Source organism: Panthera pardus, unplaced genomic scaffold (genome assembly GCF_024362965.1).
Source record: "Panthera pardus isolate Hobbes unplaced genomic scaffold, ASM2436296v1 HiC_scaffold_345, whole genome shotgun sequence".
NCBI lineage: Eukaryota > Metazoa > Chordata > Mammalia > Carnivora > Felidae > Panthera > Panthera pardus.
Genome location: NW_026526927.1, coordinates 469,196 through 494,092, shown reverse-complemented (window position 1 = coordinate 494,092; position 24,897 = coordinate 469,196). Strand labels below are relative to the sequence as shown.

The window sequence follows — 24,897 nt, the reverse complement described above, 5'->3', positions numbered from 1 at the left end:
ATCAAATCTGGGAAAGTTTTGCCACCATTTCTTCAACATGGTTATTCGATCCAGCTTCTGTCCCACCCTCCCTCCCGGACCCCAGTTACACCCAGACCACTTGGTAGCATCCCCACGGGTCCCCAGACTTCGGGTCTTTTTTCCCATCTTTTGTTCTTGCCCTCCGTTGGGTCATTTCTGCTGCCTTGTCACAGGCCTCACCCATTCTGCATTTGGGCCTGTGTAGACAATGGATTTTTAATTTCAGAAATTACGTATGTTTTTAGTTCTAAAATCCCATTTGGTTCTTTCTTATTAACTTTGTGTCCCATTATGTTCATGTTTCACTTAACTCCTGAACCATGTTCTTAACGCCTTTGCTGCAGGTAATTTCAGATGATTTCTAGAATGGTTACACTGATGCTCCGTTAGAAGTGTATTAGTTTCTGTCGGTCCATGTTTCCAGCACTTACTGTCAAAGTTTTAATGTTTTCATTCTAGAGGGTGTGTGATGCATAGTGTTTCTGTAGATAGACTTTATCAAGTTAAAGAAGCTCCTTGTAGTGTTAATTTGCCAAGACATTTTTTATCGTGAATGGGTGAATTTTATCACTTTTTCTGCAGCCATTGAAGATGACCATGTGGTTTTTCTCCTTTATTCTGTTCATGTGGTTAATTTCGGTAATTTGATAACGTAAAACAACCGAAATTTTCTGGGTTAAGTACAGCCTAGTAATGATGGGTTTTCCTTTGCAAACATACTTTTGGATTTGGTTACTATTTTGTTTAGGATTTTGTATTCTGGGTACCCCACTTAATGTCTGACATTTAATTATTGGAATTCTCTGGGTCTCCATTTCCTCATCTGTAGAAAGGGGTAATAAGTGCCTGCCCCCGCTGTCGTGAAGAGGAAGTGGTAGCTAGAGTCTGGTCCCAGGACCCCGCTGATGCGGCACCACATGGTGTGGTTGTTGGCTGGGACGGCGGCAGGAACCAGTCCTGTCCCCGCGGTGACACCACCTACAGTCCTCTCTTAAGGTGCCGCTATCCTCAGCGTTCGCACCGCCACGCCATGCCCGTGATAGAAGTTCAGCTGTGCACCCTTCTCTGCTTTCTAGGAGAATTCAGGACAGGTTGTAACTCTCTCTTCCCTGCGTGTGTGATGGAACTTGCTGAGGAAGCCAGTCGGGCCTGAAATGCTCTTTGTGGGAGACTTCTAGCCACGGGTTTAGTTCCCTTAGCCCCTTCTCACAGAGCACCGTCCACCCCTCCATTCGCCAGCCCCCCGCAGCGGGTTTGGGGCCATGTGGTTCATTCTGAGTGGGACAGAGAAGAGCTGCCAGGCCACCAGGGTGGCCACCATCCCCTCCGTAGCCTTGCCGGCGGTGCCACTGACCAGCGGGCCTGTTTCTCTCCTGGGGGCAGAGAGCCCTCCTTGACCTCTGCTGGACTCCGTGTGCATAAGAAAGGAATGTCACTGTGTCAGCCACTAGGTTTGGGGGTTTTTCTACTTTGCCAGTAGTTACTCGGCCTAAGCCCTGGGATGGCGCAGGCTGTCCCTTTCTTCCTGAGTTCTCATAAGGGCTGTATCTCAAATTCGCTTGTATTGCTTAATTGTCCAAGTTTTTGGCCTGTCTTTTAATGGCATTTCCATGGCCTCAGCATCTGGAGCTGTGTCCCTAAGGCAGACCTGTCGGGGTGGTGGTTGCTTCAAGCAAGTCCTTGCCATTCGGGGAAGGGAAGGGACGTGGGTGAGCGATGGCCACGGGTTGCTCCCGACCTCAAGCTCCACTTCCGCTTTCAAGCCAAGGACACGTCGGGGCGGCCCTGGCCGGCGACAGAGCAGGCAGAACACCAGGGCCAGCTGCGGGGCTCTGGCGGGGCCGGCGAGGCTTGGTCCGCACCTGCGTCCTCCCCACAGTGCTGGGGCCACCCCGTCTCCCTGGCCGTGGTTCATGCTGGTCCATGGCGCCGCGTTCTCTCTCACTTCCTCTCCTGCACCACAGCTTCTGTTCCTTTCCATCTTTAATGGAAATTACTGATGCATTCGGCTCTAAAACCTTTACTTTATCGCTTTTCTCTCTTTTCTTTTGCCATATCGCCTGACATAATCGATACGCTTTTGTTTCTTCTTGTTTTGTATTCTGTTTCTTCTGTGATTGTCCCCTTCTATACTGTAGCCATTTTCACCTCTGCTGGTTTTGGAAGCTATGCGTTCTTTCTGGCATATTATCACAGCTGGTGTTCATCTAATCAGGGCTTCTGCTCCCCCGGTAGCGTACAGGAGCCATGAGCATGTACCTCCCTGGGCACCCTTCGGCTTCCATGTGATGGTTTTTAAGGGTTTTTTGGTTTTTGGTTTTTGCTTTAGTATTTTTTTGTTTTGTTTTGTTTTGTTTTTGAGAGAGAATGACAGAGAGAAAGAGAGAGAGAGAGAGAGAGAGAGAGAGAGAGAGAGAGAATCCCAACCAAGTAGGTTCCACCCCCAGCACAGAGGCTCACTCTGGGCTAGAACTCACAAACTGTGGGATCATGACCTGAGCTGAAATAAAGAGTCGGACACTTAACTGACTGGGCCACCCAGGCGCCCCAGTGTTCGAGTATTTTAGTGAAATATTTTTTTCCCACAGAAATCATTTATTTACAGGGTTTTTGTATGGTTACTTACTGCCCATTTTTTGAGCCACTTCCCTGCAGACATTCTGTCTGTGGTCATGTTCTTGCTGCAATTAGACTTACTTTTAATGTCTGCTGGTGCAGTTTTCCTTGTTGTAGTCTTAGAATGAATGCCTTTATCTTCAGTTTTGAAAACTATTTCACAGAGGATTTCATGTTGGTACTTACTCGAGGACATCATTGCTATGTCTGGGCCCCCACCCGGGGCTGCACCAGGGCAAGATTGGAACGAGCCTGGGACTACGAGGCAGGTGGCCTGGGGTCAGGCCAGGAGTCACCCTGTCTAAATGAGGAAGCAAAAGTTTCCTCCCTGTGGGGAGGTGACGTGAGACCCTGTGAGCTGTGGCTCCCATCCCTCCCACAGCCCCTCCCACAGCCCGTCCATGTTAGATGTTAGTGCCTGTGTGCGACTGCTGGTGTAGGTGGTGCACCTTGAGGACAACAGATCCACATTTCAACACCTTTATTTATCACTTTACCAATTTGACACACAATGTTAACAGCAAACACAGGAGAAGCAGTATGCAGACAGACACGAGCTGCTTCACTACAGGTTTGCAGGTCAGGCCTTGACGGCAGCTCTGACCGGGGACACAGTGCCTCATGCTCTGGGGAGGGAGAGGAGGGCCACCCCGATCCCATACATATCCCTGGTTGAGTGCGGCTTTGAGACGCCAGCAGACGTGCCTTTCTGAGTCAGAACACCCAAGACGTCAACTCTACTCTTCACTATCACACTGATAAAGTGATACACTCAGGACTCCCTAATGGTAACAAAACAGTGTAAAAATATATTGCATATATATATATATATATATATATATATATATATATATATATATAAATTTATTTCCCTTTCCTGAAAAAAACTTAGTACAAACTAGTAGTATACGATCCCTTTCAAGTTTCTTTTAAGTTGTGCGGGTTTCCTTTCTGTTTGGCTTGGTTTGGGTTTTCAAGAGTCTAGAGGGAGAGAAAAAAACCTCTCGAAGCTCAGGGTGGCCACTGCCCAGCCCACCTGGGGCCATGCACTCCACATGCCCAGGGACAGAGGCCATACCCTGAACCACCAGGTTCCACAGTGTTCAGTAGTCAATCAGTGGAGGGGAGCTGTTCACGGTCAGTGTTTTAAGGATATTCTAGCCTATTGGTAACTTCACAGTACAGCTGAATTTTCAACCTGGCCTGCATGGAACAGGTGACCACAGGGTGTCCCATGTGGCGTGGACTGCAAGACGGGGGAGCCGCCAACTTGTGTATGAAGAGAGCTGGGCTGGGTCCCCAGGGCAGGGCCAGCACATGCTTTTCCCGTAAAGGGCCAGATGGTGAAAATTTTAGGTGTCCCCTCCTACCACCACCAGGCGACATAGCGCAAAACCGGCCATACGTCATGCCCGACTGAGCACACGGGCACAGCTGGGCGCCAAAAAACTATTCACAGAAGCAGTCTGGGGTGGGGGCATGAGCCCGCTGCCGCAGGCCCTGTCCACGAGCAGCCAGAGGGACACCCGTGGCCTGTCCTGAGCGCTGAGCACGGGGACGCAGACGCAGAGCCACACCAACAGGAAGTGGTGCCAGCGAGCCGCCTGCGCGCACTGTTCCCCGGCTTCTCGCATCGGCTGTGATTTTCATCTGCCGCAAACGTAGGACTGGGGACACTAGAGGTGTGAAAATACTCCGGTATAAATATATATCTTCTGCGATAACATCCTAAACTTACATGATTTGAACTTCACTTTGGTAAAGCTGACTGTTACCGCCACCTAGTTGCCTATCCTATCACGTTAAATAAAAATAAATAAGTGTTCTGGTGTGATCAGTGTTAAGCACCCTTCTCCAGTTCTCCTGACACTCGCATGCTGTCAGCCCTGCCCTCCCTGGCAGAACGTGTCCTGTCTCCTCGTGCTGTGCGGTCTCTCGCTCACAGATAGACGCTGGATTTCTGGGTAACCACGGTTAGTAGAAGATAATTGGCATTGCATATAACATGCAGCAAAGACACACACCCTGCCTGTGTGTTCTCAGTGTTCAGACGCCGATGGAGGAGCACGCGTGTGCGTGTGTGTGCGCGCGCGCGCACATGTTCTGTGTGCGGGGGCCACACACATGCGGGGACACGTTTAGCAGATTATTTTAAGCTGATGGAATGGAGAGCACTGAGGACTCGTGATGGAGTCTTTGCCACCTCCCCCTCCTTTTGAGGGAACGTCCAGGCTTTGTCTGGGGACGGGTGCCATCTGAAGAGGCTTTGGGGTTGGGCAGGGGAGGCAGGGGAGACTGTAGCCCCTGTGGGGCCAACCGGACCTCCCTGCTGTGGGACGGGGTGGACCGCCAAGGGGACCCATTCACAAACCCCATGGGAAGGTGCTGTGAGAACAGTCAGGAGCACATTGGGAAACACTGGTCACAAGTGAGCAGCTCAGCTCCACCAGACTGTGGCACTGGTGCCTTCCACTAAGAAGAGGGCTCCTGCTCTGGGGAAGGGCGTGACAGCAGGGGTCCCCGTGGGCAGGCAGATGTGTGGTTTCTCTTGCTTAGACCCCAATCTCCCAGGGTTGTCCTGGGGAGGCTGTTTTGCCTGGAGACCCCGCTCTGGCACAGAAGATGGCCTCCTGGGGGTGAGAGGGGCTGAGAAGGGCCGGTGGAAGGGGGTTGTGCATTCCCGGTACAGGCTGTGGCATGGGGACCCTCGTCCCTCGGCTCACTGGGGCATGCACACTGTGGGGGCCAAGGTCCTGCTGGACTCCAGTGTCCACGCTGTGTCATGGCTGTGACAGGGGGGACCCAGGCGGTAATGGCAGGAGGCGGAGCCCCACCGCCTCAGACGGTGCTCCCCAACATGGTGCCCAAGAGGATCTGGGAGGAGGTCTGGTTTGTGATCTGCTCGTTGTTGAGAAACATTTGTCATGTTCAGAGTCGCCTTCCAACATTTCCCACGTCCTCCCCTTGCCTCCAGATCCTCACCGCAGTCCAGCCAGGGATACTGTGTCCTGCTTGCTTGTCCCTCCTCCAGCACTCAGTCCTTGGTTTCCCCACCTTCCCCCACCATGGGGTGGAGAGGCCTGGCCGGGCAGCTCAGGATCGCCAAGGTAGAAACTAGAGACTGCAGTGAGCACAGGTGACTCAAGGCCTGCAACCATCTCAGATTTTTCCCTGCACTGGGAAGTCTCAGAACCTCGGAAGGAAGCTGCTGGCGAGGCCCCACCGTGGGGGCGAGGGGGAGGACCACATCCCTTCAGAGGGGCCATGCTGGATGGGAGCTCGAGCCCCGAGCCCCACCACACAGACGAGGGACCATCCCTAGCTCTAGCGATGACCAGCATGCCCTTTGGGCACAGGGAGGCGGGTGCGTGTGCCACCCCGATGCTGGTATTTATTTCAACAGCCTGTGCTGTGCGCCAGGGAGTGCCCCCAACCAGCCAGCTGCCACGGACACAGAACAGTGGCCAGGGTGGACGGGCTCCAAGAAGCATTTCCCTGAGGCTCCCATGGGCTTTTCCCAAGACCAGCGCCAGGACCACATGGCCCCTCCAGTCACTTGCCAGGCTTGGTGGCACTTCTGCAAGGGGACATGTCCCCATGAAGCCACTGTGATAAGAGTCCCAATGCTTGGCTCCCCTGTCCAGCCTCATGGAGAAACCAAATGCCAACAAATGCTGCTGGCCTCGGGGCCCTTTGTGGGCCTGCCTCTCTTGTGTGGTTTTCTGCATTTGCAGGGGTTGGGAGAGGTTAGGGAACACTCATGCAGAGACTGAACCACTGAGATCTGTGCCACGTGCCAGTGAACAGGGAGCAGCCACAGGGACCCACAGCCCGAAGGCCCTGAGTGCAGAGTGGGGCCCTGGACAGAAGACACCATCATGCCAGCAAAGCGACTGCATGGGAAGCCTTAGCCAGCAGGGTCTCCTGGCCTAGAGACACAAACGGCAGGAGAGAAAGGGGCAGAAATGGTATTCTGTCTTTGCTGAACCATTCTGGGAACAAATACATTTCCAGTTTATTCTTAGAAAAACACAATAAAGTGAACGGTCTTGTCCTTGGTTTCCATTTTGACAACTTCAGACCGTGTTCCTCTGGTCCACTGAGGAGCCCCTTCCACTGGCTCACCTTCCTCCAGCTCCACAACGTGTGTGCGTGTGTGTGTGTGAGCATGTGTGTGTGTGCAAGCACACACATCACATGTAGGTATGTGTGAGTGTGTGTGCACATGCAAGCACCTGTCCCACCTCCCCACACCTTCATGATGTCCTGTTAGCAGCTCACTTCTGTCTTCTTGGTGCTGCTGGTTAGTGCGTTAGCTTGTGCTGCCCTCAAGGTTCCAGGGAGGGGTTTGCAGGTCAGCAGGGGGCCAGCTTCTGACAGGGTCTGTCCCACTCACCCCTTGTGGCCCACCGGCCCCTTTAAAATGGACTTTTCGCCTGTAAGCCAGGTAGTTAGTGTGGTCTGGTCCCAGGAGACGCTCTGAAAAAGGCCATTTGTTGTCGGCCAGCACTGGACGCGGCAGGTGTGTTAGAAATGGTCAGTGATTTCGGGGCCTCACTTGGGGGTCAGAGAGAAGCACGCCAGGCCGCAAGCAGGGGGAGGCCTGACTGCCACCCCCACGGTCCCCCGGGGCCCCAGCCTTGAGTTCTTCCCCAGGGAGCAAGGGAATGTAATGAAGTGTGAGGTGGCACGGGCCCCAGCGGGAAGGGCTGCTCCTGGGCTGGCTACTTGCCACCCTGTACCTTCTGGTCATAGGTGCCCGCGTGCTTATAGCCCGGTACGTAGCCTGACTCATCCACCAGGTCCACACGGCCCACCTTGCTTTTGCCCTTGCCTGATGGGTCGAAGCGTTCCTTGTGGGAGCCCGTGAACTTGGTCGTGTCCGTGAGCTGGGACACAGTGGGCGACGAGATGGCCTTCTGTAGAGGGAGAGAATGGGGCGCGCCCGTGTGAGCGCAAGGGGCCAAGTGAGCACGTGAGGCTGTCGGCAGCTGGGTCGGCACACCCCCACGGAGTAACACGTCCCCTGTCCCACCCCAGACCCCATGGGCTGCTGCCCTCCAGGGAGTCCCTGCTAGCCATGCTCACCATCACCCCTGAGATGATGGGGGCCTTGCCCTCAATGAGCCTGTGCACCTCACGGACGGCCCCCTCGCTGCTCTTGTCTTTGAATCTCTTCTTGGAGAGCTCTTCAAACGCCTCCTTGAACTGCTCGAACGTGATGGTCCAGCAGGATTTCCCTCTGAGGGAGGAGAGCGCTCAGGGCCCAGGCCAGGGCCACTCCCCTCCATAACTCACAGCCCCACCAAGTAGTGCCCCCAGAACCTGCTGACATCCGGGGACCAGGTGATGTCAGGGGACCCCTTCCCAGGGACCTGGTGGCATCAGGAGACCCCCTGCTCGGGGACCAGGTGACATTGGGGAAACCCTGGCCCTGCCCAGGGACCTGATGACATCGGGAGACTACCTCCCAGGGACCTGGTGACATCGGGGGACCCCTGCCCCTGTCTGGGCACCCAGTGACATCAGGGTAACCCTCCCCCCACCCAGGGACCAGTGACATCAGGGGATCCCTACCCAGGAACCTGGTGGGGGCCCAGTGGCCTTGGGGAACCCCCACCTCTCTCCCACAGCAGAAATCAAGTCTAACGTTAAAATACAGAATATGCCCCTCCCCCGCCCTGGTGTGCACTGTTTTTGCCCAACAGTCGGCCGCCATGGGCAACGGCAGCAAATACAAATTGTCTTGGAAAAAAGCTTAAAGGAACTATATCCTTTATGAACAACTGGACATTAAAACAAAGCTGCTGTCTGGTTCTAAAATGGGGCGTGTGTGGCGTCCACTCAGAGAAGGAGGGAAAAAGTCAGGTCAAGAAGCTCGTCCCATCTGAACCACACAGAGGCCAAGTCCTGCCTGGGGCCACCATGGCCCGATGTCCCTGTCATCATACAGGGACGGGGTCGGGCGGCGGCCTCACCAATACGCCCGGCAAAGTGGTCCCAGGGCCTGTCCCTCCTCCCAGGACCCCCACTGCCCCCACCTGAAAGCCACCTGCCTAAGGGGCACAAGGTGGCTAGGGGCAGATGCAGCCCTATTCACTCCTTGCTGCAGGCCACTCACAAAATTTCAGGAAGATTCTAAACTGTGCACTTTTTATAATTTTTACTAAAAAACCATTTTTACCACTTTGACTGGATCTCTCCTGCTAATCCATGGAGTGAGTTGTCAGGGTTTTAGAACAAGAGGTCCTGTGGGGGCGGCTCCCTGCCACTCAGGGACACCCTGTGGGTGCAGAGGCCTGAGTGGGACGGCCCTGCAGATGTCCACGAGCAGATGGCCCAGAACAGCCACAATAACCACGAAGGCACAGGGACAGACCCACACGAGGGTTTCCACGGAAGAGCAAAGAAAGGCAGCCCAGCAGAGAAAGGGCCGTCTCTAAACAGCTGATGCTGGTACAGCGGGGACCCAGCCCTGCACTGTGCCTCGAAGTGCCTACAGAGACTCACTCAAAATGGGCCATCGTCCTAAGTTCAGCACAAAACCTAGAACTATAAACTTCTGGAAGAATACCTAAGAGAAAAACTTTGTGATCTTGGGTGAAGCAAAGATTTCTTAGAAACAACACCAAAAAAGTCCATAAAAGAGACAAGGAATTGGAATGCACCGAAATTTAAAACACCACGCCCTTGAAAAGATGCTGTTTTGAGGAATACAAAATGAGCCACAGATGGGGAGAAAATACGGGCAAACAGACACCTGAAAGAGAAAGCTTTTCAAACTTAACAACAGGGAGAATCCCGCATAGAAAACAGGGCAAAATACCCGAACCAGACACTGTCCAGGAAGACCCCTGGGTGGCCCGCGCAGAGCACACAAAGCACCACCCCACATGGCGAGTCCTACCAGACTGGACGGCCAGCGTGGCTGAAGCCAGTGAAATGGCCACACCGGGAGGATGTGGTCAGCTGGGCACTCCGACGTGGCGTCCACCGGGGGAGGCAGTTTGGCAGTTACGGCTCTGAGCCCCCAAGTCTGGGCTCGACACAGGACAGACGCACCATAGTCCCACGTAAACCATGTAGTCAGGTGTCCTTCAGCAGTGAACAGATGGACACCACACGCAGGGACTCAGAGGCACTTGACGTGCCCATCGGAAGACACGGGACACAGCCCACAGTCGGGGATCGGGGCTGGGAAGCCTGAGCCCCCACGGGGCCTGCACTCAGAACACAAATGCCCCTTCTGTCCTCGGGTGCTGGTCCCGACCACGACCGCACAGCAGGGGCTGGTGACCTGGTGGGTGCAGGGCTTCCTCAGACCCAGTGGTGGGCAGTGGGCTCTGCCCCCGCAGCAGTTGGCCTCGACCCCCCCACCCAGCCTCTGGGGAAACGTTCCTCGGCAGCAAGGTTCTCACAGCAGCCGCCCCACATGGAGATCCCTGCCCTGCTGCCTGGCCAAGGCCCTGTTTGTTTGTCCTGGGCCGTCAAAGGCACTCCTGTCTCCTATTCACGCCCTGCCCGGGTGGCATGTGGATACCAGGCCTGACGGCCAGCCCCGAGACTGGCCGCCGGAGCACGCAGCCCTCTCTGGGCACCGCGGCACCAGGCGCCACCAGTGGGAGTCACTTGAGCTGGGGGTGGGGGGAAAGGCTGACGGGGGCTCCCATCAGAGGGCCACATTCAGAGCTGGTGGACACGAGCCTAAGGCCGACTCTCCCACTCCACCTGGCTGGGCCAGGTGTCCCCAAGTGTCCCCAGCGTGATTGCCCATCAGGGAGTTCTCCCCAGGGGACCCGGCACCCTGCTGCTGAGAGCAATGCACAGTGAGTTCTAGAATGACAATGCCCGTCTCTTCCCCAGAGACACTGATCACATTACACTGCTCTCTGGACACAGAGTGAGCCTGTTCTCCAGAGTCCACAGAACTGGAGGGTGTCCCCACACTGAAACCCCCTCTCCCAGCTCCAGGCCTGGCTGGCCAGTGCCCTGCCTGCAGGCCCGCCCAGCAGTAATGGGGTCACTGATCACACACAAGGCCCCGTGAGCTGGGGTTTCACTTTGCTTCCCAAGCCTTGTGTCCCCCAGGCCTCCAGACCCAACTCAGGGTGGGCAGGGGGCTAAACCCTGCCAGTGCCAAAGGTCACCTGGGGACACTGGGGCTGGCGGGGGCCCGGGCAGCCCTCCAGAGACAGGCGTATGTCCCTCCAGGGCCAACAGCAGGAAAGCTCCCGGGCTTCAGGCCAAAATGTGCCAGCACCTCCATGATTCAAGACCGATGGCACTCCCAGGGACACCTCTCCAAGAGGTGGCAGGCAGCATGCTGGGTCATCACGGAGAACTTGGCATTCATGTGGGAGGAAGCTACTGGCCCCCCATGCCCCACTCCGCAGCAAAGCCAGGGGCCTGGGTGACCTGTCCAGAGGGCAGCCTGGCTGGCCAGGATGCCCGTGCAGGCAGGAAGTGGGGTGTCAAGGGGCCACTTAAGGCCCTGATGAGGCTCAGTGAGAAGGAGGGGCCTGTGGGGAATTCCTTTGGGCTGGCAGGAGTGGGGGGCTCCTGGGGGAGCTGTCATTGTGGCTGTGATGTAGCGGCGATGCCCTCACATCATGCCTGACCTGGGGCAGTTCCCAGGCCAGACCAGCAGCTCCAACTGCACGCTGTGCCCAAGGAGGACCGCCGGTGGGACGCCTGGGGGGCTCTGTCCATCAAGTGTCTGACTTTAGCTCAGGTCATGGTCTCAACGGTACCCGAAGCCCGGCTTTGGGTCTGTGCTGACAGCTCGGAGCCTGCTACCGACCCTCTGTCCTCTCTCTCTGCCCCTCCCCTGCGTTCGCTTGCTCTTGCCCTCTCTCTTAAAAAAAATAAACAACAGAAAAAGGAGGACCAATTGAAGCCAGACCTTCCTGGCAGACAGTGGCCGCCCTGCTCCTACCCAGGGCTCCCCATTGCTGCTGATCCACCCGCCTATCAGGGCCTGGGCACAGCCATGATGCTGTGGGGCTGTAGGGGCCGCGGGGAGGCCCTGACCTGCCTGAAGGGGCAGCTGTGGCCCCGACTCTTCCCGGCCAAGTAGGAAAAAGCCACCCTGGCGTGCTTGCTTCATGCAGGTGCCTGGGGCTGGGCTTGCCCTGTGAGGGGCAGGGGCGGGGTCCCTGGGGGCTCCAGCCACCACCCCCACCCACAACCTGCACCCCTAATTGCCATCGTGGCTATGGCAGGGGATGGGCTATGAAACAGACCCACTGAGGTCACTGAAACCATTTCTGAGCATTTGGGGAAGGTCACCTTAAAAGGACAAAAGGTGTGCTAAGACCCAGCATCCACATCAACCCAGCAAGGGACCAAGTGTCAGCAACTCCCCAATTCCAGACACACCAGGCTGCCCATCGTGGAGGCCCTACATGGCCTCAGGCCAGGAGAGGGCCCCCACAGAGAAGGCCTCAGCCACATGGCCATCCTGACCCCGCCGCTGACCCCAAATGCCCACGCTCACTTGCCCCCTGCCTGGAGAGTGTGGGCCCTGGGCAGACCCAGCACAGGGGAGCCCCTGTCCCTGGTGTCTCTGGGATGTGTCCGCACGCACGGGGCCCTGCCAACCTCAACCAGACCTCCCGTGGATGCCCCTGCCCCACAATCGTGCTGGACCGGCGGCGGGCAGCATCTGGACTGTGTTCTGTGGAGAAGGCTTAGCTCTGTTATTCCCGCTTCCTGCCTCGGACAAATCCCACCATGTCCGGGCCGTGGCCACGTCCTGGCTGGGGCCACAGGGTGTGTGGCAAGAATGGAACCGGTCAGTGGCCAACAGGTCCCAGGGAGCCCCACCAAGGTGCTTCTTCCTAACCTGAGACCCAGACACCAGCATCATGTTGCAGCAAACATGGCCCCTCACTCTGAACACACAGCAACCCCAAAATAGGCACATGCATGGGCCAGGAGGCCGCCCTCTGCCCCCCTCTGCCGGGCCCTCCACCTGCACCCCACGCGAGCACACAGGCCTAACTGAGGGGACGCTGTCGTCCAGGCTCCCCACATGGGGCTGTCAGGGTGCTATTTGTGCAGGATAGCACACAGAGTCTGGATTAATTAGTATTTCAGACCCACCGAGGTCTGCCCCTCGGGGCGGAGAGGGTGCCAGAAGGCTTTGTCTTGGTAGCAATAGCGTTCAGTCGAGACCCGGTGTGGAGCTGCAAGAAATTTTTTTAAACAACCTCCTTAAGCCTCGACTGCCTAAAGCAAAACTTACAGAAAAGGTGACACAGGACAGACCCCGACAGACCACCGTCAGCTGCCACATGGACATCAGCACACAGAATTCCTGACCAGGAACACTGGAATTCCCTGTTAGTGATGTTCCTGCAACAGAAGCAGGTGTGTCTGTGAGCATGACCAGGTGTGTCTGTGAACAGAGCCAGGTGTGTCTGTGAGCAGGACCAGGTGTCTGTGCGCAGGCTCTGTGGAAGAGCTGCACTTACACTAGAATCGGAGACCAGGGATGGTGTGCAGAGTGGGGTAAGGTGGGGGCCGGCAGGACACATGTGTCTGGGAATCTGGACAGGCCACAGGGAAGCCAGAGCTCACCCAGACCCCCATCCCCCAGTCCTCCACATGCTGCTGGCTTCTGTCATTCTTCCTGGGGGCTGCATGAGCCCCTCCTCTGGCCCCATCTCCCTGGGAACCTCTGGCCTGGAGGTGAGCAGCCTCCCAGAGACCCTCTCTGAGAAATGCCAGCCCCTCCTCCTGCCCACCTGCCCCTGGGCCCCCGCTCTGAGAGGGGGGAGAGCCCACCAGTGTGACCCCAAGTCCCCCAGCACACTTCCCAGGCTCTGTCCTGACTCCTGAAACTCCATGTTGGTGTCCTTGAAGGAGCCAGGTCCTGCCAAGCTGGTACCCAGGTGTCCTGCACTGGCCTCCCCGTGCTGCTGGGGTGCGGTGTGAGTCTAGGCCCCTGAAACAGGGGGAGCCAGTGTCCTCCACGGGGACACCCTGCGGCCACAAACCCAGAAGAGGCAGATATTCTTTGCTAAATAACAGGGCTGGAGTGTCCTGAAGCCTTGGAACCTATAGCGTTCCCTGGAGAATTCCCTATTTGCGTGCAGGGAGAATTCCCTATTTGCGCAGGCCTGTGTGGGGGCTGCTCACCCCGCCAAGCCCCTCGGCTCCCAGAAGTACCCGCCCACGAAAGGCAGGATCTTGTTCTGGGCTCTTGCCTTAACCTCTTCCGCTAAAGGCACAGCGCCAGCCCCTCTGGGTGCAGTGGAGTCTGCACGGGACACACTGTGTTGCAAGTGGGATTGAGAACCAGGCTCTGGGCCCCTGAGGGACACCACAGGCCCTGTAGGGGGATAGGGCTCCTGGGGGCAGGCGCATCAGAGGGAAGCTTCTGGAAGCCACTCTGGCTCTCCCTGAGCCCCTGCTCAGTGTCCCTGCTGTTCACTCCCACCTCTCCCGGATCTTGACACCTGGGCCCAGGCCAGCAAAAGCTCTAGGTGCTGAAGCCCTTGGGATGGTCGCTGGGCCCACCGATGGGACGCCGGGGCCCAGGGTCCAGACCGAGACCTCATTTCTGTGCAAGAACCCTCGGCATGAGGACACCACAGCATGAGGGGCACCACGGCACACCCCCAATCACGAAAGAGGGCCTCAGAACCAAGGAGAGCAGAGTGGCATGGGAGGGTGGCCCCGGGTTACCAGCAGGGACAGAGGAGAAGGGGGTTCAGCCCACCTGAGCCCTCTGGGGCCCCCTGGCTCTGAGATGGCTGCCCAGGCCCACACTAGCCCGTGGCTCACCGTCTGGGCCACAGGTTCTCTAAGACCTGTCCTAAGATGCTCTGCCCACAAGTCCCAGCCATGACACAGAAAACACTGAAGCCCTGAGGGTGCGGGTGCCGCGTTTCCCACACTTTACACTCTGGTCTTGGTGGGCTGAACCGGAGGGAGACTTGAGGCTCCCGGACAGATGTCCCCGGGCAGGTGGTGCCCTACGGGCTGGATGAGGACACAGGTGGAAACTTCTAGCCGCTCAGTCACCCAGCGCCTGGCCCCACAAGTGCACGGCCAGGGGTCTCTGTCAGCGCCTGCAGGCAGCCTGAGGGCAAGTGGAGTGGGCTGAAAGGTGGCCCCGAGAAAGGAACGGCCACATCCTAACCCCCAGAACTGTGAATGTGACCTTGTTTGGAGAAAGGGTCTTTGCAGGTGTCATCAAGCTGAAGGTATCAAGGCGAGGTCTGATTTGCCTGGCGGCCCTGAACCCAATGACAAGTGTGGGGGTGGGGGCGGGTCCTACACAGCCCTGCTGCAGGGGCAAGGCAGCCAGGTCCCAGCCTCGGTGGGAGCCAGAGTCACTCCACACCGCAGGCAGACCTGAGGAGCTGCCCATGGATACAAAAACTGTCCTTCACAATCCTAAACAAAACATTAACCAACAGAATCCTGTCATACTAATGCCACCGTCATAAACGCAGGGAGAGCATCTGACAGAAGTCAGCATCTATGCATCATGCGAATTCTTAGTAAATCAAAAAAAGAGGAAACTCCTTAATCTGAGAAAAAGGGCCACTTGAAAAAAACTGAAAAATGCTGCCACACTTGAAATATTGAAAGCGTTTGTTTTTAAGTTGGGCAAGTACTGTATTCCCCATGTCAGTACAGTAAGGCAAGAAAAGGAAATGAAGATATAAAAATTGTTAGGGAAAAAAACTCATCATCTGCAGTTTCTAGGGTTGTGCACACACCAAACCCAAAGGGATCCCAGGACGATTATTAGCATCAATAAGTGAGTCTAGTGGTGTTTCTGGATACGTGGTCAACACACAAAAGGCCATTTCATTTCTGCATAACAGCAAAGATGCACAGTAAAAAGCATTTAGAAATGCAACATTTAAAATATGAAGAAATACAAGTTCCTAGGAACACCGCTCACAGAGGACACACAGTCAACACAGAAAACTCGGCCACTGAAGGAAACGAAAGGCCTAAATGATGACGTTATGAACATGGGTTGGAATCTACATACAGAAAGATGTCAGCTGTCCCTAAATTTAACCAGCCTTAACTTAATCTGGATAAAAACTCCGACAACTTTTGTGTCTAGTATCCAGATGCACTGAGCTGGGAGAAGGGCTGTGAATACACAGTGATTTTAAAAGGACAAGATTTGCTCCACGGGCATGGAGACTCAAGAGAAAGGTCTGGAAGCAAAGACAGCACTAATGGGACAGAATCAACAATGGGAGGGACGCCAGAGCCCAAACACATGTGCACACGTGTGTGACCTGCAGAAAAGGTGGCCCTGCAGAAAAAAGGGAGGAGCATATTTTCAGTAAATGGCAGACGCAGGGGAGACGGGGCATCGACACCACCCTTCAGGCGCTCCGAGGACTGAAGTAGGAAAGGCAAAATCCACACCAAGGTGAGGGCTGAGGGTATCTGACGTCCTGGGGATAGAGAAAGATCCACTGCACAAGCCTCAAAAATCACTGCCCTTAAAGGAAACAATTCTAGGATGGCACCAGGCTGAAATCAAGAACTTCTGTTCATCAAAAAATATCACCGATGGAGAGAAAAGGGAAGCCATGGGGTAGGAGAAGATACAAATATGGGCTTGTCTCCAGAACCCGCAAAGGACCCTACAACTCAATGAGAAAAAGGCAGCAAGTCCAGAGAAGCAGGCAGGGGCCCCTGCCAGGGTGGAAGGCCCAGTGGGGCAGGGCCTGCAGGGTGTCAGGAGAATGGAGCCTCAGACCCCGAGGACGCGGGGGACAACTGACCAAGCAGCAGGAATCAGAACCAGGGCGCAGCGGGCCGCGCGGCCGAGGGGGCCGTCCACCCACAGACATGCGACCTGCTGCCAGGGAAAGGGTGCAGCGAGTCCTGAGGGAGCAGGCCAGGGGCCGTCAAAGGCCGAGGGGCACAGGGCCAGGGGCCCCAGGGGCTGCCACAACTGGTCCTCCGAAGCACCGAGAAGGGGGCCACCCTAGAGCGTCTCCCACCCACCAGCTCCTGCCCCTCAAGCCAGGGGCCCTTCCAGCTGGCCGGACCATGGGACACAGCCAAATGACAAAGAACCAGGCTCCCCTGTTCCCTCAGGGGACAGGCAAACGTTCTGGAGAGACCCCACACAGAGACAGGGGAGCCTCGTGCCAGCCACTCAACCCAGACTCAACTAAGCAGGGCAGCCTCGGGTGGTCCTGTCTGGCCAGCAAACCCCTAGCCGAGGTCAGGGGGTGGGGACCACTGTCCGTGCCAAGCCCTGCTGGGTGGCAGAGTCATGAGCAAAAGCAAATGGGGTCACTGTCTTAAAGCCCTGGTTTGGGGACAGTCTGTCCTACGGTATTAAATGACGGGAGCGGGGTCAAGGGTCAGTGAGTGCACGAAGTGCGTACACCTGGATGGAGAAGGAGGGTGTGGGTGGGCTTTCTACAGACAGCTTGTGACGCAGCGCCGCAGGCACACTCGAGGAGCACCTGACTTAACCTGACTTAACGTCGGTTCTGGGCCCAGACCCACACCTGCACTGCACGCCCCACACCCTGCCCACCTGGCGCCCCCTCCCCCCCCCACCCCCCTGTGCAGGTGAGACAGCGGGGCATGTGGGGACTGCACGAGGTGACCCGGGGGCACCGGCTGCTGGGTATTGTCCCCAGTGCAGTGGGGCTTCCCACCTGGCAGGTGCTCAGCAGACATGCAGTCACACAGGTGTGACAGGGAGAGATCTGGGGAAACGTGGCTCAGGGCCGGAGGTCACACGGAGCCCACGCGGGGGCACTGCACTTATGCCAAGAGAACCAGAGACACAGGCACCCTGGGGACATGCTGGAGACATGCAGGGACACGTGGGGACACACAGGGACATACGCTGGGGACACATGGGTGCGCCCCACCACAGAGGCAGCAGGAGGAGTGGAAAAGGCTCCAGGTGGTTTTAACATCTAGGCTTGAGCAAAGGTAAGAATCCATCATTCCTCACCACAAACCTAATTAAAAACAAGAAAAAGTCGGTGTGAACGTGCTCCTCCCAGGACCGGCTGGCAGGTCCCCCTGCTGAGAGAAGCGAGGGCTGGGGGCGAAGGCTGGGAAGGCAGAAAACTGTCACTGCCTTACACTCTATGCAAGACTTTAGACTCTTCACCAAGAAGGTCCTGTGTTTGAATGCTAAATTACACCTCCCGGCTGACGGCCGTCCTGTGCTATTGCACAGTTCCAGGGAATAAGGAGCTTGGAAGCAGACTGACACCCCACATCAGATGAGAGGTGGGGAGGAGGGAGGAGCAGCCCCCCCCCCCCACAGGCCGCTCCTGGGGCTCACACAGGGCCGCACCCTCACCCGAGGCCCCAGCAGGGCCAACCCCGCACCCCGCACTCTCCGCTGCTGCAAAGGGTCCCCCTGAAGACGCACTGCTGAGGGCAGACACCAGGGCTCTGTCCTCACCCAGAAAGGCTGGAGACCACGTCTGAGCCCCAGGTGCAGGTGCGCTCCATCCCCCCACCCCCTTGAGGTAAGGCTGCTGCTTACACACAGGCAAGTGTCTGCCAGGTCCAGGGTCTGTGGGCTCAGGGGCACACCGCCCCGCCCCCACCGCCCTCCAGCTGGAGCCACGCTGAGCCCAGAGAGGACCTGACACTTCAAGGTGCAGCAGGGCCCTTGCCTTGTGGTCCCAAGATCCCCAGACATGCTCCTCCTGCCTCACCAGCAACATCACCAGCTATAAATAGGCCTGGCTTCCAGGCAGCGCAGCCTCTCCCAGAGGAAGCTTTTCATTCTCAGTCTCTCCTGCCTGGAGCACTCTGCGGCCCTGAGGACCGTCTGGCTGCTAAAAGCCTTCTCTGCATCCTCAAGCAGTGATGAGTGATTTAATTTTCTTTAAATTCTCCTGTGATTTACACATTTTCCACCATGAGTATTTATAACCTTGTATACACTTTTACAACAGTTATTTACTGAGACTTCAAAGGATTCGGGAAGAGGAGCCAAACAGCACCAGGGAGATAAGAATACAGCCAAGAGAACTTCCCATGATCTCCATCACTTCATCCTTCTGTACTCACGGAGAGGGATTTTCTAATGTAGCACTTAAGTTATGGTACCTTTCTGACTCATGGAACCCTCTGGAAATCAGGAAAGCGGCAGACCCTTCCGCCAGGAGAATGCACATACCCTCCTACCGCAGGCAATTTGCAGACAAATTCACCAGCACCCCTCCCCCCAGAACCCTCGAGGAGCCCTGTGATTTGGACCATGTGATGGGAAGAGTGGCTGGTACCAGAGACAGGGTCACAGAATCCAGCTTAATTAAGGCATCAGTCAAGCCGCTGTTTCGCTGCCCCACCCCCATTTCCTGCTTGTTCCAAGCTCTCTCCCCATCACTCCAAGCCTCTGTGGTCCCAGGGCACTCAGGATCCAGATTGGCCTTTACCAATCACCTCCTAGGAGTGCGGGGCTGCCCTGGATTGTGCAGAGCTCCCCCCGCCCCCCCCCTCTCCCCCACCTCCATTGGGTCCTCCCTGAGAGGCTGGCCATGGGGAGTCAGGACAGGCCTGCAGAGTGGGACATGGGAGCTGGGTCCTTTATCCAGCGTCCCCGAGACCCTGCCGAGACCCTGCCGGTATCCAAAAAATGCCAGGTAAATTAACCACTAAATACGCAGATAGATGGCCACACTGTCAGCTTACCCTAAACGGTGTCTCATCTTCAGAGACACCAAACGCCTGTCGAAATAGTCATGAGCAGAGTGGCAGGAATGGATTTTCTCCCCAGCTCATTTCGAGGCTGCATTTGTGTAACTGAAACCGCAGAATAAAGGGTTTCTCTGGTCCTGCTGCACAGGTGGGGCACTGCTCCCCAGAGGTGTGTGAGCAAACCTACTGGCAGCGGATCTCTTCATCCTGACTGCCAGGTTCTGTGCTCACAGGCGATAAGTGAATGTGTCACCCCCCGTGGAGGCTGCTGGAGTCGCACAGTGAGCGGCAGACACTGTCACCTGGCATGATAATGGTGAAGCAAATATGACCAGAGAGGGGCCTAGGACCCCGAGGGGGCGGCGCGGTCTTTGTCAAGGGACCACGCTCACTCTGAGCTCTCTGCGTGGCCCCGGGTCTCCCGGAATTGGGGCTGCAGGGCACTGGCTTCATCACACACCCTCTAAGTCCTAATTCCCTTCGGTCTTGCCGGCGGCGACCACCTCAGGCCCGGGCGTCCCCGTAGCGGGACGTGGGGAGGCAGCAGCGGCGGCTGCGGCGGCGGGGAAAGGGGCTGCCCGGAGGGGGGGGGGGGGGGGGGCGGGGCGTGGCTTCGTCGCGTGAAGCGCTGCCGCCCAGACAGGCCTCAGCGCCTCATCCGGGGCCCACGCACCAACCACCTGTCCCTTGCGGCGCGGTCGCCCCCGCCCGCGCCCCTCGCGCCCCCGGACCCACGCCCCCGACGCAGCCCCCGGGGGCCTCAGCGCGCAGCACCGACCGCCAGGCAGCCCAGGGCTTGGGATGGGGGCGCAGGGACGCAGGGGGCCGCAGCCAGGAGGGGGCGTGGAGGGCGCAGGTGGCAGGCGGGGCGGGCCCGGGCGGAGTGGGTGGTCCTGCGTCCAGCGCCCGGGACCTAGCTCTGCGGACGCTTACCTCGGAGATGCGGCCACTGCAGCGAGCGCCTCCGCGACTCGGCCGCGGGCGACCGGGTGTTCGGCGAGCTCCCGCACCCCCGCCGCCCCGGGCTCGCCAGCCCTGCACCGCGCGCCCCGATGGCCCGCCACGCACCGCGCGCTCATTGGCCCGCCACGCCCCACGCGCTCATTGTCCCGCCCCCGGCCCGGCCCGCCCCGCACGCTCATTGGCCCGTCCCCGGCCCTGCCACACTCCCGGCCCCTCCTGGCCCGGGGAACGCGCGGGGTGCACGGAGGTATGTGGCAGCGCGGTCTGCCTTACAAGGCCGGCGCGGCGCAGGGGCGTGGGAACCCCGCAAAGGAGGCGAGCCCGGGGCGGTGGGCTAGGGGCGGCCGCACCTGGCCCTCCGGGACCTCGGGAGGCTCGCCCGCATCCCCACGGCAGACAGCACGGGAGCGGACGGGCCTCCGGCGAGGGGCGGGGGGACGGCGGGGCGCTGGCCTCTCCGCGGAGACTCGGGCCAACGAGGTGGCCCAATGTGGAGTGGGGTCGGGGTCGGGGGTGCGGGCTGGGACCTCACGCAGGGGGCGCAGGGAGGGCCGGCGGGGAATGGGCCTCGTCCCGGAGATTGGGAGCAGCCGGAACGTGCAGCCGCGCCTGGGTGCGGTCAGGCCATGCTGGGCCCCGGTGCAGCCAGGGCCGCCCTCCCAGGGACAAGCAGCGGTTGCATTCCCAGCGCAGCCAGGAGACCCTTTTCTTCCTGCGCTCGAGGTGGGCCCGTCCTGCCTACCTGCGCACGCAGATCCGGAAATCTTCCAATGTCTCCTCTTTTCTGGCTGAGGCCTGCTGCCCTTCCCCTCCAGGCTGGCCCCACTTGCTCAGTGCTGGGGCTTGGGGTAAGGGTCTCCCTGTCTGTCCTGCAGGACACCCTCCAGAAGAGAAGGCCGGTCGGGGGGGCGGGGTGTGACCCTTCTTCCAGTTTCATTGCTGTGGCTCCCTTGGACCTCGCCAAGGAACCACTATCCCAGGTTCTGCCCTCCCCTCCTGGCTACAGAACCCCCACCCACATGCCCACCCAGTCTCTGTCCTTGGTCCATCTGGCACCAGACCCCCGCCCCCACCCAGGCTCTGTCCTTAACTCTCCCAGCTGCAGAGACACCCCCCCCCCCACACACACACACATACACCCCCTCTAGACTCTGCCCTGCTCTCAGAGCCCCATGAATCACAAGTGCCAGACTCTGCAGGTGGGATGCAGCTTTGGGGCTCACCTCAGAGATTCCAGCCTGCTCAGAGCCTGCACAGGCAGCTCACGAACCAGAGAGGGGGCTATGGTGCAGGCTCTGCCGCAGACCACTAGGCCACGGTGGGGAGGACGTGCTTTTCCTGACATTTTGGGAGCCAGGGACAGGCAGCCCTAGGGGCTCAGCCCCACCCCAGCCCCACAGAGGTCCTGGGTTCCACATGCCTCCTTTCAACCCTCTAGTTTCTACTTCTGCTACAAACTGGTAGAAGATGGGCGACCGTCTAGAGGTCTGTTCGTTGAGACTCAGGGTTCTGTTTGTTCAGGTCGGAGCTGGACAGCGTCTTCGCTGCATCCCACTCAGGCCTGAGCACTGCTTTCTCCTGGACATCACTACTAATGATGCAAGAGGAAGAAAGAAAAACATTGCACACTATGTTCCCACTGTCGTATCAGCCAAAGGTGACCGTTGAATCCATTTTGCAAGACCTGTTAGAGCTCTGACATAGACACAGGGTAATCTGCCAACGGAGGTGGGCACCAGGTTTCAGGAGCATAAATGTTCAAGGAGCATTTTCCCTGGGAAGGAGAGGCAAGGCCTCGGGAGATGGGGACACCCTCAGGGCCAGATGGGCAGAGTCACAGCCCGCGGAGGTCCTGCCCCCACATTTCAGGCTGGCTGGCGCCCTGCTTCTGGAGGGTGGAGACAGCATCACTGTCAGGGCCAGCTATACATACGGGGCCTGGTCAGAATTCAAACTTGGGGCCCCTTGTGTAAAAGTTAGTAGCACCCCCAAGATGGCAACAACAGTGTATTGAACAGAGCTCAGGGTCCTCCTTGGGGTCCTCAGCACACACAGCCCTGACTGCAGTCCTGCTGCCAGGCAACTCTTGGGACTCAGAGAGGTTGGGTAGTTGACACGAGGACACACAGAGGCATAGGGCAGGGCTGGCGCCCACAGCCCGTGCGTGTGATGCTTACTTCAGAAACTTGCCTTTTCATCTTTATTTTTAAATGCAAATTTATTTAGTTTGAGAGAGAGAGGTGGGAAGGGGCAGAGAGAGAGGGGGGTGGAGACAGAGAATCCCAAGCAGGCCCCGCACCGTCAGCGCAGAGCCCGATACGGGGCTCGATCTCATGAATTGTGACATCATGACCTGAGCCAAAATTAACAGTTGGATGCTCAACTGACTGAGCCACCCAGGGAGCCCAAAACTTGCTTTTTTAGCTTATGAATTTATCCTTGCAATCATAAAACTGGGCCTGGAGTGTGCACCAGAGGAGGCGTGTGAACAAGGTGGCTCTCTGGCTGCCCCTCTGGGAGGACGTGGTCCACCACCAAGTTATCGGGTGATGAAAACAGAAACAATCTGCCACCACTGAGATCCAAGCCCTTCAAGGAGCTGCTCCCACATGTGCATGAAAACCTGTCAGAAGGCAGCCGTGGGACAGAGAGGTGCCACAGCCTCCCAGGAAGCCTCCACATGGTAACAAAATCTGTCCCTTAGTACGGTCCAGATCTGCCCCCAGTTAATCTAAGCCAGAGTTCCTCTGCAGCGTTCCATGCACAGGACCGCGTGCGCACCTCCTGGTTAGCGCAGCCATGCCCTCTGCTCTGACACAGTGCTCCCCTCGAGAGTTCCGGGATTGGGTTCATCCCAGTGCCTCTCCACCTCCTGGGGACACAGCAGCTGAGCCTTTTAAGGTCCGGCAGACTCTGCTTCCATGATTGCATTTTCTGCTTTTGCAGAGGAAAATGGGCCTTTGTGCAGCAGCACGTACCATCTGTCCCATTGTTACAGTTTTTCGCGTCCAGATGAGGCAGAGTGACAGAAGTTAGGTGTGCTCTCTCACATGGAGCAAAGGCAGCAAAGCACAGGACCCCTGAGTGGCAGGGTCCCCAGCAAGTGCCTGGGTAGTAGCCTCCAAGCGCCATGCAGGGTGACAGAACTCAAAGATGGACCCAGAGCCCCGCAGGAGCCCGTGAGAATGCAGCTGGGTCTGGCCAGCGTGTGCAGCAAGTGTGGAGGCCGAGCTCAAGACTCAGCATCCGTGGAGTGCCGACTGAGGCAACAGGGGAAGGAGACAACTTAGTGGGGGACTATTAGCCCCAACCAAGACACAAAGATCAAAGTCTTTAACTGTATCTCGGAAAAAATTTCAAGAATATTCATAAAAATACAGGAATACTCAGCACCCCAAAAGGTGAACATAATGATTCCATGTAGCAGTACCAGGGGTGCAAACCAGCAGGAAAATCAGATCCATGTGACAAGACCAGTCATCTGGGACTGACCCAGGACTGATACGAGGTATTAGCACAGCTAACTGCATTCCACAGGGCCTGAAATTTAAGTTGAGACATGGGAGTCACAGCAGCACCACAGACTGAATTAGTAGGACTGAAAAACTACAGTGTGTGACATGGAAAATACCCTGGACAGGCCAATGGCAGATTAGGCACGGAACAAATGTAGCAACAGAAGCTACCCAAAGTGAAACAGGAAGAAGAGAATTAGAAAACCCGGATCGTCAGTGATCTGTGGGACAGCTTTAGGTAGCCTACTGTGTGCTTAATTGGGGTCCCCCCAAAAGCAGAGAGAATACTTGGGACAAGGGTGCAGAAAAGGTGTTAGAAAAATAATGGCCAAATGTTTCCAAGTTTGAGGTAAACTATAACCCACAGACGCAAGAGGCTGGATGCTCCCCAACCATAAGGACCACAAGGGGAATGCTGCTGGCAGTGAGCAGGAAGGGACAGGAACAGCCGGAAGACCGGCACAGTGTGAAGGGGCAGAGGAACAGAGGGGGCGGCACGCCGAGGGTCCCTGGGTGAAGGGTGCTGAGGTGAGGCAGGGCAGCCCAAGCTCCGTTTCTAGAAAAGGTCCACGAGCCCCGGGAGAACACACACCTCCCAACAAGTGAGCCTGGGGTCCGCAGCCATCCCGTGAATCAGGCTCGTTACTTGTGTCGTCCAAATCTGTGTCTTTACTCTGTGAAAACCTGGTGAGCTGACAGGAAGCACGAGAGGGTCAGGGTGAATGTCACACCTGTTCCCCGTGCCTCCTGTCCATGTTTGCTTCGCGCACTTCTCTCCCTTCTGCCTTCTCCAGTCACAGCACTATGTGTTTGGTGGTAGTAAGCACAGTTCTCTGTCATCTACAAATGTGTTTTTACTTTTTCCTACGTGTAGCACTTCTGGGTATGTGACTTTTCTGTCACGCTTTGTGGAAGTTGTTTCCTCCCTCTGTCCTTACGGCCAGAATGTCTGCTGTCTGTCTGCTCTTCCTCTGTTGGTGGTCTTTCCTCTGGCTGTCCTTAAGGTCAGAGTGTCTCCGGTGCCCCATGCTTCCGTACAGGAGGTCGAGGTGTAGATCTCCTCACCTGTGCAGCTGGCTGGACAAGAAGCCACTGGCACGTGTTT

At 57.2% G+C, this 24,897-nt stretch overlaps 1 protein-coding gene across 1 annotated transcript; it reads right to left on the bottom strand.

The window, feature by feature from the left end:
* Positions 1 to 6,627: 6,627 nt before the first annotated feature.
* On the bottom strand, positions 6,628 to 20,456 carry LOC128774620 (tubulin polymerization-promoting protein-like). The gene is made up of 3 exons (XM_053893682.1): positions 20,248 to 20,456; positions 7,726 to 7,879; positions 6,628 to 7,556 (listed from the first exon to the last, which is right to left on the bottom strand). The coding sequence occupies exons 1-3, from the start codon at positions 20,454 to 20,456 to the stop codon at positions 7,362 to 7,364; spliced, it is 558 nt and encodes a 185-aa protein (XP_053749657.1). The 3' UTR covers positions 6,628 to 7,361.
* Between the last annotated feature and the right edge of the window lie 4,441 nt (positions 20,457 to 24,897).